General features: G+C 37.3%; 1 protein-coding gene across 1 annotated transcript in view; it reads right to left on the bottom strand.

Moving 5' to 3' along the window:
- The window catches only part of PTPRN2 (protein tyrosine phosphatase receptor type N2), a 654118-nt gene that overhangs the window by 22206 nt on the left and 614780 nt on the right, over positions 1 to 17132 (bottom strand). Inside the window, 4 exon segments of the mRNA XM_074157635.1 lie at positions 1199 to 1263; positions 3324 to 3377; positions 8941 to 9107; positions 10250 to 10369. Coding sequence (XP_074013736.1) covers positions 1199 to 1263; positions 3324 to 3377; positions 8941 to 9107; positions 10250 to 10369 — 406 coding nt within the window.

The following is a 17132-nucleotide window of genomic DNA, read 5'->3' as shown; positions in this document are numbered from 1 at the left end:
ATACAAAAATATGTCTATGTTAGAAGATTTTAAACAACTGTAAAGTGACTAGAACTGAAAGAACTAAATATTGTTACTCTATTTAAATTAATATATGTTTTTACAATTAATCCTTTTTCTTTAAATGTAAACACATGTGCATAATGCCAAATCAAGGTGGCTTAAGAACTCAGCTTAAGAAAGGCAAATAACTATTTTTTCTTTATTTTGAACCTCACAAGATTTTTCTTCCTCTTAAAATGCAGTTCTATGAAACTGTGATACAAAGATGGCCAAAGGCATGGGGAAGGTGTACAATATATAAATAAAGTTGACTGTTATGTCTTTATAACATATGGTCAGGTTAACATGCCAACTTTTACCCTCCTTCCTTCTGAAGACAGTATCAGTATTAAAAGAATGGCTTAGTTCTAACATACCAAGATTATTTCAGGGCACCTCATGAAACTCCCACCATGAAACCATTTTCGGATTGACAAAAAGTTAAGGAATGGTCTCAATCTCTACAGAATCTATAGACTTCATTTTAAACAAACAGACAACAGTATTTATTTATGTCAACAGCTGATTTCCCCCTCAAAAAATTACACCTCACACATAAGGAAACTAAGGGACAGAAAAGTTAAGTAAATTGTTCAATATTGAACAGTGGCAGAGCTGGGAACAGAGCAGTAGCTGATTTATTTTCAGTCTTCTGTCCTGTCCACTACAGTCTTCTTCCTCCTAAGAGACAAATTTGTGGAGCACATGGGGCTCTGTCTGATACCAGCTCTTCTAGGTGCTTTGGTGGCAATGGGCAGCTACAGAAAGGAAAGTAATGGCATTTGACCATCGTGGCTGGGTAGGTGACAGTGGACTGGCAACAGTCATAAGGCAGCCCAGGACCAAACTCACGTAACCATGGAATAAGGATTTTACAGTCCCAAGGTATCCTCTTCTGAAATCTGTAATAACTATTTTAAATGATAAATTTAAAAATTCAAATACTTCTCAACAGCACAAAAACACCTGCTCATTCACAAAGCATTTGTGTTTGGGTTTGTTGTTTATGAAAATAAAACTTGAGAACGTTCAGGAAAGAGTACGATTTGCCTCTAATTTATTCTCAGAATTTCTGTGAATATTGCTCCCCGCGTTGTCATGGCAACACAAGCACATCTTTCAGTACTGAGGAAGTAACAAGCCTTTCGATTCTCACCTTTGGCCATTTTATTGAGAACCATGTCAATTAGAATGTAGGTTCCACTTCTTCCTGCACCATCGCTGCCAACAGAAAGGGAAAAAGAAAAAATAAAGCCTATCAATGTGCATCTAGACTCAATATGAAGGTACCTGCCCTTAATGTTATACTGTTACACATGGGGGGAGAGGACAGAATGAGGCGCTAAAGTAGGGTACTGAGAGGGGGAGAGAAAGCTTGCACTGAATTAACACAAGCTGTTTGTGGAAGATTGACTACTAGCTTTTATGGGTAACAGGGCTTGCTTTGGATTTTTTTAAACCAAATTGTGTTAATGCAATAAAAGCATTTTAAACAAGTCAGTAACCCTAAAGTTACCATTTCTGCTCAAGAAGTGTACATATCATGAGCTTATAGTCACTTGTACATGAGATCAAGAACCACAGAATAAGCTAGACCAGAACATTATCTGGAATGGTCCCCAAATGTTGCAGACTGCATTTAAACAGAGGGAATGTGTAGGGAGACCCGTTCGTGAACCAAGATATTTGATTACTGAGGGACTGTCTGCAATCTTTCTTCACTATACATCATGAGTGGTTTGTTTTTCTATTTACCTTTCCCTTTAAATCTTCCTGAGTTGCAATGAGCAGAAAAAATTTTACCAGGTAATTCCTAAGAAACAGCTTTAACTTTTGTGTATCATCAGCCCTTCCTCAGAGATGTAAACCCAAGCCTCAGGAGGGGGGAAGCTCCCTAATCTGAATGCAGCTTGTGTCCCTTTCAGAGAGCAACGTGTAATTGCCAGCGTGATGCTCTTTTAGAGCTGCTGTTAGCAAACATAATTAAGACTTTAAGTAAATGCCTTTTTTCTTTCCCTCCCCAAAATTTTTACAAAGGTGCATGTGTGACCAATTAGACTGGTATGTACTTTTATTAATTAAGCCATTATTTTTATTGATAGCTCAATTTGTGTACAAGAATTAACGAAAGGCAAAATAATAGAACAGCATGAAGTGCGTTATTACATTCTGTTTAGAGGCAGGCTATGAAACTTAATTTTTGTAAAGTCTCTGTAGACAGAGGTTTTTTTCTTTCAGTTACTAGATCACTGCTTAGAGAAAAGGAGGTAAGGGTAATAACATTTTTCTATGTCTATGAAGGGAACAAAGACACAATCTTATTAGTTAAGCTGAAAAATGAGAGATGAGGCAGCGATCAGGCCCGATAAAAACAAAAATTACTGAGCCGATGGTAGACATTTCCATCCGTCACAGTAAGCACAGAGCAAGAAACTTGAAGGCTCTTCATTCTGTGCCAAATGTTTTTTTCTCAGGCCTCCTGAAGGCAATGCAAACAAGCCTGCTCCAGAGTGTTCACCTCTGCAGAGGGCCTCCTTGCACCCCGTGGAAGGTGACTGCCGAGCCACACATGAGAAAACACGTCCCCTCCCTCCTCACTCCCACCCAAAGTGGAATGCCGTATGTCAAACAACCTGCCTCTTAGTGGGGCTGGTTTTCTATCTTCTTTATCTACATGAATATCTTTGATAGATAAGTGCAATATATTCTCCTTATAATTCAGAACCTCCAATGGCAAAACCAAACATTAACATTATTATGGTAAAGTTTTCCATTGACCTGCCCAATAGCTTTCATGTGCATCTATCAGACTGTCAGGCCTAAAGATAATCTGGTCTTAAAGTATTACTCAATCTCTGGGTAGGTTACCACTCCCTGACATTGCCTACTTCTTACCATGATCACTAAAAGCAAGCAAAAAAGAATTAAAACATAATTGTTAATAAAGAAGACTAAGTTGGGATGGAATGCAAGCAACCATTATCATTTTGAAGGATATTTATGAAATTGAAGCGCTACTTATATTGGAAAGGGTGGCCATACTTTATTAAATCATGGCACAACATCTAGGAAATCATAGGAAAGGCTAATTTTATTATGAAAACAGATCCTAAGTATTAATTAGCATTAAAAAACAGTTGAATTTTATTTAATTCCTTCAGCCTACCTCACTATCTGTTTAGTGATTAATCTAAAGCTTTAATTCACCCATTTTGTTTATACCTATATTAAATTCTTACACATACAAATCTCTCTAAAGCTATTTTAGAAATTGTACTTGCCTGCAATGAACAACTACTGGACAAGAGCGACCCCTGTAGCACTTGTTTACTTTTCTGAAATAAAACAGACACAAAAAACTAATTAAGCATATGACATACTGTTTCTTTAGCCAAATGTCAAAAATAAGTAACAAGGAAAAGGAAATATTGCAGTCTTTAAAGAACAGTCAGATTGATAATTTCCCAATATAACAAGCAGTTGTTACATACATAATCTTGTATAGAGTTTGCTTCTGTGTTGCTGCTGTAGAAATCCCAGAAAACATCCCATTATTGCTGTTGGCTAGGCAAAATAAATGACCTCTTTTCTCAAAATCCTCATGTCTTGGCCCCAAAACTAAGATTATCTTGAGATGTTTTAATTTTAAAGGCAAATTTGAGTACATGAGCTTGCTCAAAGAAATATTGAGGGCACCAAACTGAATCCAAAATTAAAAATGGCTATTCCAGTATACTTTGTGCAATGTGTGCTGATTTGTAAAATCAGTTCTCCTCAGAAAGGCAAAATCAGAATCTCCTGAAAAGCTTCTCACAAAATTCTAAAACGTAACCTGTTGTGGTGAAAATAACTGAAACCATCAATAATCTCTACTGCTTTGATTCTAATGCAGGAGTCTTAAATATTTCATATTTACACATTATTGTCTTCAGCTTCCCAGTTAAACTTTCGCAAGAGAATATATGTAAAGTCAATCAATAAAAGTACAGCTATAGAACAGATCTGCTGATACGCAAACTCAATGAAGTAATTAACTAGCACTTAAGCAAACCAAGATACTCAGTCTAAGAATATAGTCCATAAAACTGGTTTGAATCTCTTTAAATTGCCTTACAAAACCCAAAATCCCAAACACTTTCTTCTGCTCTAGGATATATTTTGCATGTCACGTATCTTACAGGCCACAAAAAGCCATAACATAGGCACACATATGTTAGCAAGGCAAGCTGAATAAAGGCTAAAATGGGAAAGCATTGCTTCAAGAAATGAAAACCTTTCATTCAATTTCCTTGATGAGATGTTTGAATTCACTGGAGCTAGAAGGTCTCCTATGAAATGATTTCACAGGGCAGCTTCCAAGGGGTGCTCAGACCCTCCAACTGTGCCCAGCTCGACGCAAGTGTTACACAGGATCCTGACTGCTAAACTGAAGGGAGCTGCTGGAATTTGGCAACTGTGGTACAATGTTATTATGAATTTTAAAGCATAACTAACCTACTGAATCATTTAGTTCTTGGCTGTTCATCTATTCACTAACATCTGTGCTGTGAAAACATGCATATATCTTTAAACATTGCCTACAGTATAGCCTGAAGATGCCTAAATCTGACAGGGAGCCGGGATACCTGTAACTCAATCCAAACAGGCTACAGAGATGATGCTGGTGTCACATGAAACTGTGTTTTCACATTTTGCTTTTTATTATTTAAGATTCTAATCAAACTTGAAAACAATATTAAGTTCCTGTAATGATTCCCTTTGAACATTAGAATTCAGGATTTTTTCACAATTCTTACTCTTTTGCTTACTGATATAAATCATACTGGCAGAGACATTCTGTCTCTATATTCCTTGGATGTAAGTAATTAATGCAGTAGAACAACTATCTATGAAATAAGTGGGAAGTCATTGAGCAGCACCTGACTTCAGAAGTTAAATAGACCATTCGTATGTCCACAAATGCATATATACGCAGGCACTACCAAGCAAAACTTCAGTGACTTAAGCTGCAGTAGACTTTGTACATGAATGAATCATTCAGTTCTTGATGGTCATATCCAAGGATCAACTCCTTCTATGTAACAAACCCCCTGATATCTGAAATGCCTGTAAAAACATCTGATACAGTCAGTCTCCATTTCCTTACGTGCAGCTGGTCATCCTCCCCCACCCCTCATCATGTGCATTAGTAAAGAGTCATTCCTGCATTTAAAGTATTAAATAAAAGCTAATAACTAGAGAGGGGTATTTACCATTTCTATTTCTGCTTGTGTGGTTCCTTTGTTCCTTGTATGGCACCACTAATATGATATTTGCATGTTGTGACTAGCCATCTACCAAAGTCTTGATAGAATTTCAATTACAAACTCGATTTAAACCTATCAGTAAATCAGACCTCCCAGTAAATCAGACAGCCAGAGACACACATTAGGGAAAGACACCTTATGTTTGTCAGTTTTATTGAAGGCGTTTCAAACATTTTAATTATCACACATTTCAGAAAACACATTAAAACAAAGGATTTCAATCCAGCTGGTTCATAGCTTTGTCTATATATAGTTTATGAAAATATTTAGAAGTGCAGCAACATCTCATTTCATTCTTAGTTCTGGCTAATGAGAGTGAACTGAAAATTCATCAGTAAGCAAAGTTCTTGAATGTTGAAGAGAATATATATTATATATATACATATACAGGAAGAATTAACTTAGAAAGAATGATTAGTAATACAAACCAACCCTTGGCTCATTGAGTGAAAAAGAAATCATCATGCAAACCATCAGCAAGCAAAGGTCAGAGGTCGTTAGAGGCTCAGAAAAGGGGTTTCCCACATTGTCCCTGCAGCAGAGTCACAGTTTCCAATGATCACTTTTGTGACTATGCAACTGGGCTCATATTACTAGCTGCAACATCACAAAAATGACACTGGCAACCGCTAATTAGCTGGCAAAATAAGAATTTGTCCATTTTTAAAGTGAGCAGTGTTAGTAAATGCCATTGCACACAGCGAGAAGTGATAGCATAATAGATATATATTTTAAGCAAAGCCCTCACATGTGATGCTAATTATCTTTTAGCTTAGCAGTCCCTCTTTAAAGTGTAAATGTGCTCCCTCTGGGCTCAAGAAATATTTAATTACACATATCAGTGCATGACTAACAAGCTAGTCCAGAGCAATAATGATTGGTCTATTGTTCAAAATGAAATTAGGACTCTAGAAGCATTTAAAACTGACCAGTAGTTTCTGTAGTAGCCTCACCTCTCAGGGACTGTCTTTTGCACAGATTTTTTAAATATATAGAATAATCGTTTTTTGGCAATTTATACCTACATTATGAAAGTATAATAGATTACTCCGCAAGGATTAATGTATCTGCTAAATACAAAACCATCTAAAACACTCTCTGATACATACTAAGAAAAATGTAAGCTTTCAGTTTTCAAAGAGACTTGCAAAATTTACTTCGATAAAAATTTTAAGGTCCATATTTCCACAGACTCTGGGCAAGGTAATTTTGGGAATCCAATTTTTCTTGGTGATGAATTATAAAAAATAGAGGGTTGGTTATGTATATGCTTAATTTCATATATGTATGTGAATATATAAATATACACACATATCCATATATATATATACAAACACACTGAATGCACATAAAAACATAGATAGATTAAAAGAAATGAGAGTAGCCCCTTCCTAGCACTACCCTACTCCGAGTCTGGTAGTGCTGTCAGACATTTATTCCGGGGGCTTTATGACTCAGCTGTAGTAATCCAGCAGAGTTTGTACTTTAAATTGGAAGATTCAGGTACAAAACATGTATTGTATAAATGAATTCCAAATACATTATTCCAGCAATAGTGCATTAGGGGTTTTTTTGTTGTTAAAAAAGCAGCAACATTAGATGACCAAGAAAACTGAGATTCACAGACCAGCTATTGTGCATGCCAAAATTCCTTTTCAGGCGGAATTTTACTATGCATTCAGTATTATGAGTTCATTGTACAAAATCTGCACGTAGCAAATGATTACAGTACCCTACACTGGACTGTGAATACATATTAAATGAACACTCAGAATTCAATTAAATCTTAACAGGTTCATTCCCATACTGGCTTTAAATACAAAGAATGGCAGCTCCACTACTTTTCTCATCTAGTTATAATTTTCTTTTTCAAAGTATTGCACAACAGTCCTTCAGCATGGATATTTAACCCTTACACAATGTTGCTCTAAGCAGTGCTTTCTTGGTGATGTGAACTGCGACTTACTGTAGACCTAATCCTGCAGTTCATGCGGGGACCTCAATTCTTACTGAAGCAAGTTGGAGTCGAGGTCCTCCGAACTTCAGATGGCCTGGCTGTATGGGCTCATTTATAGTCTAGTTAGAATTGCTAGCAGGTTTCCCACTAACTTCAAAAAGAGCAAAACGGGACACTGTGTTGCCTCTGTGCTGCAGCCTTGCACAGCTTAATGGAACCAATTCAGAATTTTCACTACAGAAATTCACTACAGGCAACTTCCACGGTACCACAAGCAAAGGGGAATCAACCTATGAAAATCACATTAGAGTTTGAACCCAGAGAAGAAAACCTTGAAAATTCAATTACAATTTGAACTCCATCCTATGGCCGTGCTTCCTTCCTCCACTATTGCATTTGCATTGCGACTCTGTAGTGTATCCTTATACTCTTACCCAGCCATAGCTCCTAGAGACTCAGTGCAGCTGCTCTTCGTTACTCGACCTGCACCGTGTGAGATGACCCTCTGCTTTGAAAAGCCTTGCAGCACATACAAGAGTACCGGTGGATGAAGGGTGGCATTTAGTTCTGAAATTTTAAGGGTAGAATTCTGCCAAGTGGGCAACCAGCTCCCGGTGGCTATACGCCAGCTTCTCCCCTCAGATGCAGATGCGTAACTCCGACTGGCATCAGCCAGAGCTTCTAGCACTTATTGAAAGAAGGAAGTTTGGACCTTTTGAGCACTGAGCCCCTTATAATCACTTCGGGGGGTTGTAGATAATATTATAGAATGGAGAGGAAAACACGCGATCCCACAGGCCGCTTTTGGATTGAGAACCAACTCCCCAAACCTCCCGGAGATTCTTTTCATTAGTCATAAGCGCATCGCTGTGGATTAGCTGATACAGGCTAACACCTACACATGATGCACTGGGCACGGTTTGCAATCAAATGAAGATTATTTCACTTCAGTATTTATCATGCATGGCTTTAATTTTCAAATTAAAATTTAGATAGACACAGCAAACATTAGAGAAGGTAGCAAGGACTTTCACAGGTTTTGCCTCTGTATGTTTGTATTTTAAAGCCACATTGACTTTCTTTAAAATTCCAGAGGGTATGCTTTGTCAACATTTTTGTCTGTTTTCTCAAATTTCCACCTTCCTGCAGCCAAGGAAATTCTAGAGTCCTCACACTGTTTGATCCATATGAGGAAATGCTCCCATGGGAATGCCGTTATTGCTATATGACTGCATTGTGACTTTTTTTTTTTAAATGTGCTCATAGTACCTGATTTATTTGTGAGATTCCTGCAATAAGGATCATAGGGGAGCCACCCAAAAAGCCTGGAAGTTGCAGAATGGATAAATACTCAGAAAACAAAGAAACACAGAAGCACTGAAGAGCTGCACAAAGGGAAGAAAGGTGTTGATCTCTAAATGGGAAATGAGCATGTCTTAAAACCAGGCAACATCTATGTGACAGACAACACGAACCATCAACCTACTGCAGATTTGTGTGTTAGTTTAGCATTGTGGCATCACAGGCTGAGGACCCCCCTTTCAAACCAGAAATATTTAAAGGACAATTAAAAGGACTAGTTTAGTTCCTCAGGTGTGTATCATCTTAAATGAACTGTCATACTTTGTGCTTTACCTGCGGAAATCCAGAAGTGATCTTGTGGAAGCAGGAACCCTCTGATCGTTCCAGCTGAGGAAGTGGAACTGTGTCACTGTGCGGGTCTCGTTGGTCTGCAGGTTCTTCAAGTAGAAGCTCCTCACGAGGAAATCCTCGCACCAGATGTGCTCAGAGACAAGGTTTACCTACACCCCACAGGAAGGAACAAACAGAGATCAGCAATTTCAGTTGCAAGCACATCTTCAGGATTGCAGGTGTAAGATGTCTGGGATGAAAGGATTGCATTAAAGACTTGTTTCATTAGCAGGTTGGCCATTGCTGGGAAAATACTGTTTTTTTAATTTAGCAATCAGTGTAGTTGTCAGGAAGGGGTTACCTGCCACTGCTATTTTATTGAAAACATAAAAAACCCCATTCTCGACAGTTTTAATGTAAAAGAGAAAAATCACTAAATTGAAACTTTACATCATTATGTGAACACGAAAGACACTGCCTGAAAATATGTTAGACTGCCCGTCGCTTTCTACTCAGAAATGCCCACAATGCATTGCCCAGGCTGCTATCAGTGGTCTTAAAAATCTGAGTTGAATTCATGAGACATGAAAAATCAGTTTCTTCAGCTGCGTAGAAACATAACCATTAAAAAACGTGGCTTATTTGCAGAGTACATCTTTTCAGAAAATGAGTTTGCTCACATTTTAGTTTAAATAACTGTCTTTCTTCACATTTTCCTATTCTTAGTTGGTATAGTGGTATTATTTTCTTCCCCTACTCAGCTGGACAACTGGAAAAATCTGACAACTATTGTCAATGGTACATTTCAAGAAAACTAGTGATATGTTATTTTGAGCTAGAACTCAGAAGCAGAAAATAAAAATATGTATTTGTTGTTGTGGCTGAAGCAAGAGGTAAAAATAGGTAGTATTAATTACTAAAGCTATACAGAGGCTTTTCTGCAAAGACATACATATGGCTTTCCTAAGGCAAAATTCACTAGTTCTAAAAATACTATTTTCCTATAAAATATAAATACAGAGTTTCACATTTCAACCACTTGAAAAACCACTTGAAAAACAAAATTGTTGTCCTTTTTTCATTGTAATTCTTGGCTCATTATTGACTAGATTTTATTCGCGGAAACTACCTTGCTATTAAAAATGAGCTTGAATTTTTCATAAATATAAAACTACTCGAAGGCACAAGAAGAGTATTTAAGAGCCCTTGGCTCGACCTCCAGGTTAGATTGGCTTAAACACCATTTTGCCCTGTAGGAAATCAACCCGGACACTTACTGTCACGTTTACAACCAGATATGCTGTTTAGGTACCTCATAGATGTGGTAGAGGTTTGACCCTTCGTCTGGCCAATAGTGGTAGCACTGTTTGATTCCGTTTTCTGCGAGGGGTGTCAGCATGACAATAACGACACAGCCGTTCTCCCAGACCATCTGCAGACAAAGAAAGACACCGTGGCCACATTGTGACTGCCTAATTACTGCGTGACATGTATAATTACTGCACTCAGACACACAATCAAAATTTATTCCATTCACAGGAAATTTATTTCATTTTCATTAGACACTTTTACTCTGCAGCTGCTTTCAAATCCCTGAATAAACTGGCACCATATTTTGCAGGCGTCCATGAAATATTAAAGAATTTCCAGTGATTTCAATTTGGGTCTTCCACAAAATCTCTCCTCGTTCCTGGTACCGTGTTCAGCTGCTTTTCTGTCAAACTTTCAGATCCATAAAGGGAACACTGAACAATGCTCGCAGAACACACAACTATTTGGGATTTGATATTTATTAGTAAACAGCAAGGACCTACTAAAGTCGCATGTACTGAACCTGTTTGTGTCCTCAATCCTGTCTCTCTTTAGTTTGCCACGTAGCAAAAGCTATTAAAGAGCTGCATTGCTGAAACAACCATAAAAGTTGCATCTGAACAACAGCTATGAGTAAAAGGCAGGAAAAAAACAAACCAAATCTGTTCTTCCAGAAATATTTCAAATGGAGAAATCATTCCTCCAAAAGCACATTTATGAAAGATTCATTACAAATGTGCATTACTTTCTCTTTCTTCCTCCTTCCTTTCTTCCTTTTCTCTTTCCTTCCTTTCGTTTTTCCTTCTTTATCCCTTTATTTATTTATGTTTTTAACTGTCTTTTTTTTCCCTTTTATTTTCCTTTTCATTACTTAATATTTTTGCTCCCCATTCCTTTTTTCTGTCTCTCTTTCGCTTTTACTTTCCTTTTTTTTTTTTCCTGGAGGTAGAATGTCCAACTCCTGCTGCAGACCGTGCACTCACAGAGCACAGGTACAGCAGGAACAGAGGAAAACAGTGCCTCTTCACTATCAGCATGATCGCTTTATAATTTAGACCAACTACAGAGTAGGATACAGGAATCCAGTGCATCCTCAACTAAAGGATTTGTGGATGTCTCCCACAAACAGCAGAACAAGAAGAGATGCTCTGGTCTGGCGTATCTCTGTTTCAAACACAGCCCATGGCTGAACAAAAAGGCTCCTATGAATTAATACCAAGCAGCATAATCACTAAAAACTGTTATTATTATGCTGTACATTGATGTTATATTTGCATACAACTTTCATTGTCTTTTTGCTAGCATATAAAATTACTGAATGAAGAGTAAACTGCTCTTTTTGTGAAGGGTTATGTTTATTTCACAGAAATATTTATAAGCAACTGTATTGACATGTAAATTTTGTAAACAAAAAAGGCCTTTGTCTAAACTGTGCAAAGATGAGATGATACATTCAATTCAAGGATTATTTTTTTTTTAATTACATATCAAATAAAAAGGTTTCCCATTCATGGATAATGATGTTGTCTTCTCTTTTAAGAATAGCTTGCATATAGAGAAACAAATAACATTTTTTCTTCCTTTTTTTTTTTTCCCAATTTGCAACATAATTAAATCAACTTTTAAAACTAGCTTAGAATTATTTAGAGAAATGAACCTAGGATTTGCACAAAATACGGTTATTTATAATTTTGAATAGAAGTGGGGGAAAAAATAGTTGAATGTAATGAATAAAAATAATCTTTCTTATCTTTTCTCCCTTAAAAAGATTTTTTAACTAAAAATGTCTGTAATCCAATCATCTTCCTATTAAAACTCACAATGCCAGAAAACCATCAAAAATACCTTAAGTTGATAGATAATTTATTTTATAGACAGATGTAGATTTATCATTTGTATCTTTTTTGTATTGCATTTGTTTTAGGCCACAGCTGGGAACCTTCTTTGTACGTAAGGAAGATGATACAGATTTCATTCATTCTAACGTAGTTTCACCTTTTTTAGTCAGCAATCAGATTAAGATAAGAATTCAAAACATGTATCTTACTTTAAAACTAGCCCCACTAAATCAGTACTTTCATCACATAACGATTTAATGTGCCTCTAGAAGGTATAGAAGCTCATTGAAGCCATTACGAAAATGAGGAGAAACACGGTTTTTATGAGTGTAATAAAAATACAATGATCTAGACCATAAACTAATCATCTAGCACTCTGCTTGTGCCACCCAAGTGTAACATTATAAAAGCCCACTCGTTTAGACAGGAATCCTTACAGTTTGACAACCCTGTTCATTGGTTCAAAGATACAGCATTTCATTAGAGAGGGGCTGTCTGCATCTCTGAAGATTTCATTAAGCATAAATCCAAATGAAAGTTAATTTAAACAAACAATTTCAAAGTTACTCTGGGGTATAATATTTCTTTTAGGTCATCGTGCGAAAATGTAGAAGTCAAATCTACTAAATCAAGAAGGCAATACAATCTAGTGCTGTCATCCCTGTTACAAGCAATTGTCACTGCATCTCCTGTGCTTACCATTGGGAGGGGATTTTCACTAAGACTCACAGTCTGTGACTGGAGGAATACAGCATTTTCTTTGTCTCCTTGATAACTTAAATATTAGACCATCAGGCTGATATCCAGATTTCTTCCCAAATAACGTAGAAGATTGAAAGGCAATTCACAGAGTTTTATACTGTTGCCTGTTCACCGCCCTGTCTTTAACTTCGTGGTGGGTTTTTCAGGATCCACATCTCCCAACGCCTAACATTTTGCTGTGGTCACAGTGTCCAAACGTGGCCATGTATTAGAAAGTGTCCTCAAGGAGTGTGTCTTTGTAATTAATGAAGGAACAGGTAGCATAGCCCCGCACAATCCCAGAACAGCCTTCGGAGAAGGGCCTGTGGTTACCAAAGAGGCATTTCAGCTGGGCTTGGTGAATAAAGGAGGAGGTGCAGTTGTAAATTCACAGCAATTAACGTAATTCTGAACTTTGTAGGCTTGTACAATAGAAAGTAAGTCAATGCATGTGGTATAAGAATAAAGAGAACATAAGGTCCTCAGGGCAGAGGCTTTTCTTTTTGGGTAGAGTGCAGCAAAATTAAGCCTTAGAATCTAAGTGCCTATAAGAACTGAATATATATAAAATTATTCATATATATAATATAATATCTACAGTATATACAACTAAACTTATTTTAATCACTTAGGACAGGCAGTTTTGTATTTGTAATTTATGGTAATACTTCCAGAAGAAGAAATGTTGAATAGAGTCTTCTGAATAGAAGTGCTGAAGTCCGAGATAGAGCTCTGTAGTGAGCTCCTATACCTGAGATGCATGCTTTGCTGAAAAGCGAAGACAGCGTATAATTGTGTGACATGTCTACCTTCAGCCTATATGCCTAGAGAGTAACGTGTTAATGATCTTTAATGAGATTCTGCTGTATACATCATTCTCAAAACATTTCTTAGACAAGAATAACACTATCCCTTTCCATTTATTGCAAATTAAAGGCTGAATCCAGCAACCCAAAGACGAACAGTGCATTTGACATCCGCAGGATTCCCTGTTGATGAAATCCACCGTGTGGAGAGACCTCATGCTGTGGTTATCTAGTGTGCCAGTCCCGTACAAAGGACTTCCGCATTGGGATGAATTATATTTAGTACGAATTACTTGCAAAGGAGCACAGAATTGGTTTTTCAAGTAAGGAGAAAAATAAAGTCACAAATAGGAGAATCAGTGCCACAATATTGCCCAATCTGATAAAACACCAATTTTTGAAAGCTTGTATTTTAAAATTTCCTTGTTTACCAGCTTGTAAATAAAATGATTATATGAATCCCTTTAGTTTTTTCAGAAACTTCATAATTTCTAAGCTTCTTTTTATAACAAATGATCCACCCCAAGCCCCTTTTCCAGTCATTTTCAACTTTAGTTTAGTGATGGGAAAATGACAAGACATGTGCTCTGACCAGACACTCTTCTTTTGACACCGACTGGTGGAGAAGTTTCTAAAATATGGTGATTTAGAAGTAGAAAATAGATAGACTAATCAGTTAAATCCAGCCTGTTCACTAAAAATAACAGGCTAATCACACCAGCTGCATTCTGGAAGAGTTCTCCAGTAAATGAAGAGTCCATCTTTTCAGTCTTTTAGGCTTCCCAAATAGTTGGTAAATGCAACTATTTGGAACATCAGACAAACAAGCAAACAAAACCTAAATAATTTCTAATGATAATCAAAACTCAACATGAATAAACACAACTCCTAAACCGACAACAAAGCAAGTACTAACCCTTTCTGGATCAGATAATACTCATCGCATTACATATCTTGAAAGTAATTAACTCAACTGTGACTTCTTTCAAGTTATTCACTGGAAATAGGAAACACTGTATTGAATGGAGACAGTCAGAAAATGGCATTTTCCGGAATATTTTAAACCCAAACCCCAATGTTTTAATGGGTTAAAAAAGGGGGAAGCTTTTAACAGGAAAAAAAGTAAATTGGGGGCGAATTTAGATTTTTGTTATCAACTAGAACTTAGCAATGTTGCCAATCAAAAAACAACCTTATTTTTGTGAAACTGACTTATCATTTTGCTATGAAGTGGGTCAAATCTGGCAAAGTTAGAATTGCCATTTGCAGGGTTATAGCTGCGCCAGACAGCTAACTGTATCTGTATGTTGAAGAATTAATGATTAACAGTCTATGTTTAATTAAAAAAAAACAACAAACTATCTGACTCTTGCAGTTGAAAAGACGGCGTCAGAGAGGACTATATAAATATGTGGTAGTCAGGCTGCTCCACGTGTTATGTCCCTGCTGTTGCAGCAACACTTGTTTGAAAGTCAACGGGAAAGGCAAACTCAAGGTGACTGTATGTGTTGCAATAACTTCTGCTTTCTCAGACATAAATTGCTCTTATTCTTCTCAGTAGACTCCTAACTCAAGCTTTGTTATTAAATAATTTAAATATGAGCACTATTTAGTCTTGCAGTGCTGACAAAACCACATTAAGGAGGGAAAGTCCACCAAAATAATCTGTAATTAGCTTTTCATTTTAATATTGGAAAGGTGGAGCCTAAACAATAAAGGGATAGAAATTTTAAAAGGACTACTTCTAAATACCTTCTCCAACCAGAGCCATAATTAGAAGTGAGCACGGTAAACGCACACTCCTTTACTGAATGCCTATGGAATTCCTAATGTTATATTTATTTCACGTGGCTTGACAAGTTACTGGAGCTCTAGAGGCTACTGTTCTGTGCCTATCTCTCCCTTGCTGTTTTTCTTTTATTAAATTAAAATATGCATATTTTACACATTGAATTGCTTTGTGTCGCTTTTCATCTGCTTGTCTTTCTGAAGGTGAGAACTGATTAGACATGCAGGAAGTCCCATTCCAGGCAAGGAAAATAAAACTTGGGATTCAAGACTGCTTGAAAGCGCTATGTTCTGCACAGAAGAACAAAACGCAAAAAAATAATTTAGTCTGTAAATTAATTTCAGCACTCAGAAAACATGCTGAACTGGGAGCACAAAAACCCGCAACTAGAGCAGGGGAGGGTTTGGTACAGTTGTTCTTACTCAGCCCATGGGTTTGGAACACTGATTTTGCAGGGAGATTCATTCAGCTACAGGGACATCGTATCCTGCCCAGTGGGATTTACCCACTGATGACTAATCCTTTTTACACAGGAAACAATCAACTGACAGTATTTTGTATTTCTTTTGTTGAATTCCAAAACTGGAAGAGAGAAGCAAATGTTGCCAAACAGACATGCAAAGATTTATCATGTCCTCATGACTGCAACTCAGGAATCAGGTTCTTAACATGCTAGTGTGATCTAGGAGGAAAACAACAGTCAGTTTTTGAACTGACGCTGATAATATACTCCTGAATATGGGTAGAGAAAAATTATTCTAAAAATAGTTTTAAATTAAGAAATGCAGGACTAGAGGCAACGAAAAGCAAATGGCAACTGAACTCCCAGGCTCACATTAGGGCTCCGATCTTTACTCTTGGGACTCCTTCTGCACTTTACATTTAATAGTCTTGCAATAATAATAGAAAATAATCAAAGGAGCAGAGATGCGGTCTCCCCACTCCCTCTAATCACAACAGTGTAAACCTCCACTCCAGTGAGCTTTCTTTTTGTTTGTTGGCAATAGGTGCCCGGCTTTAACAAGAAGGGCGAACAGCATTCCCAATTTCAAGGCTATTTCATGTATTGGCGAACAGTGGAGGAAAGGTGGGGTAATGAAAAGCATGGGATGATTTGACTGATGTAGGATGAAGCTCTTTCTCACTTCCTGGAGGAGCATCCTAACCACAAAGGGGCTGCAGCTGAAGTCTGCATTCCCGGTCCTGTGTCTGACTCGCTGCTGTTCATGAGTGGTATCTGCTCTTTCATCCTTGAGACTGGAGCTCTCCAGGGACTAAGGCACCTGGGGAACTATCTAGATGGGCCTACAGATCTATTCAGGCAAAAGCCAGGGAATTTTCCTGTCGAAACTACAAGTGTTGACTGTGTTTAATTCACGATTTACTGTTGTAGGTGCTTTGAACCTTATTTACCATGTACAAAATGAGGAAAATCGTATTTCTCTATTCCATCTGTAGAAGTTACATAATGTTCATGCACTTATTAATTATGTTGGTCAGGGAGAGAGGACATCACAGAAAGACAACAAATACTGACATAAATATATATCACATGTGATTTGATTTTCTAAAGCACCTAAGAAGCATATCCTCTCAAGCCACTTGGCAGGAACTGCCTGATCTCTCCCTCTATTTCACTTACTATAGTAAAATAAAAAAAGGTGAAAATGCACTCCAAAAAGGTGGAGGGGAAAGAAGGGCAAATATGGG

This window comes from Numenius arquata, chromosome 12, assembly GCF_964106895.1.
Source record: "Numenius arquata chromosome 12, bNumArq3.hap1.1, whole genome shotgun sequence".
Classification (NCBI taxonomy): domain Eukaryota; kingdom Metazoa; phylum Chordata; class Aves; order Charadriiformes; family Scolopacidae; genus Numenius; species Numenius arquata.
The sequence above is the reverse complement of the archived record's forward strand: the minus strand, read 5'-3'. Positions and strand labels throughout refer to the sequence as shown.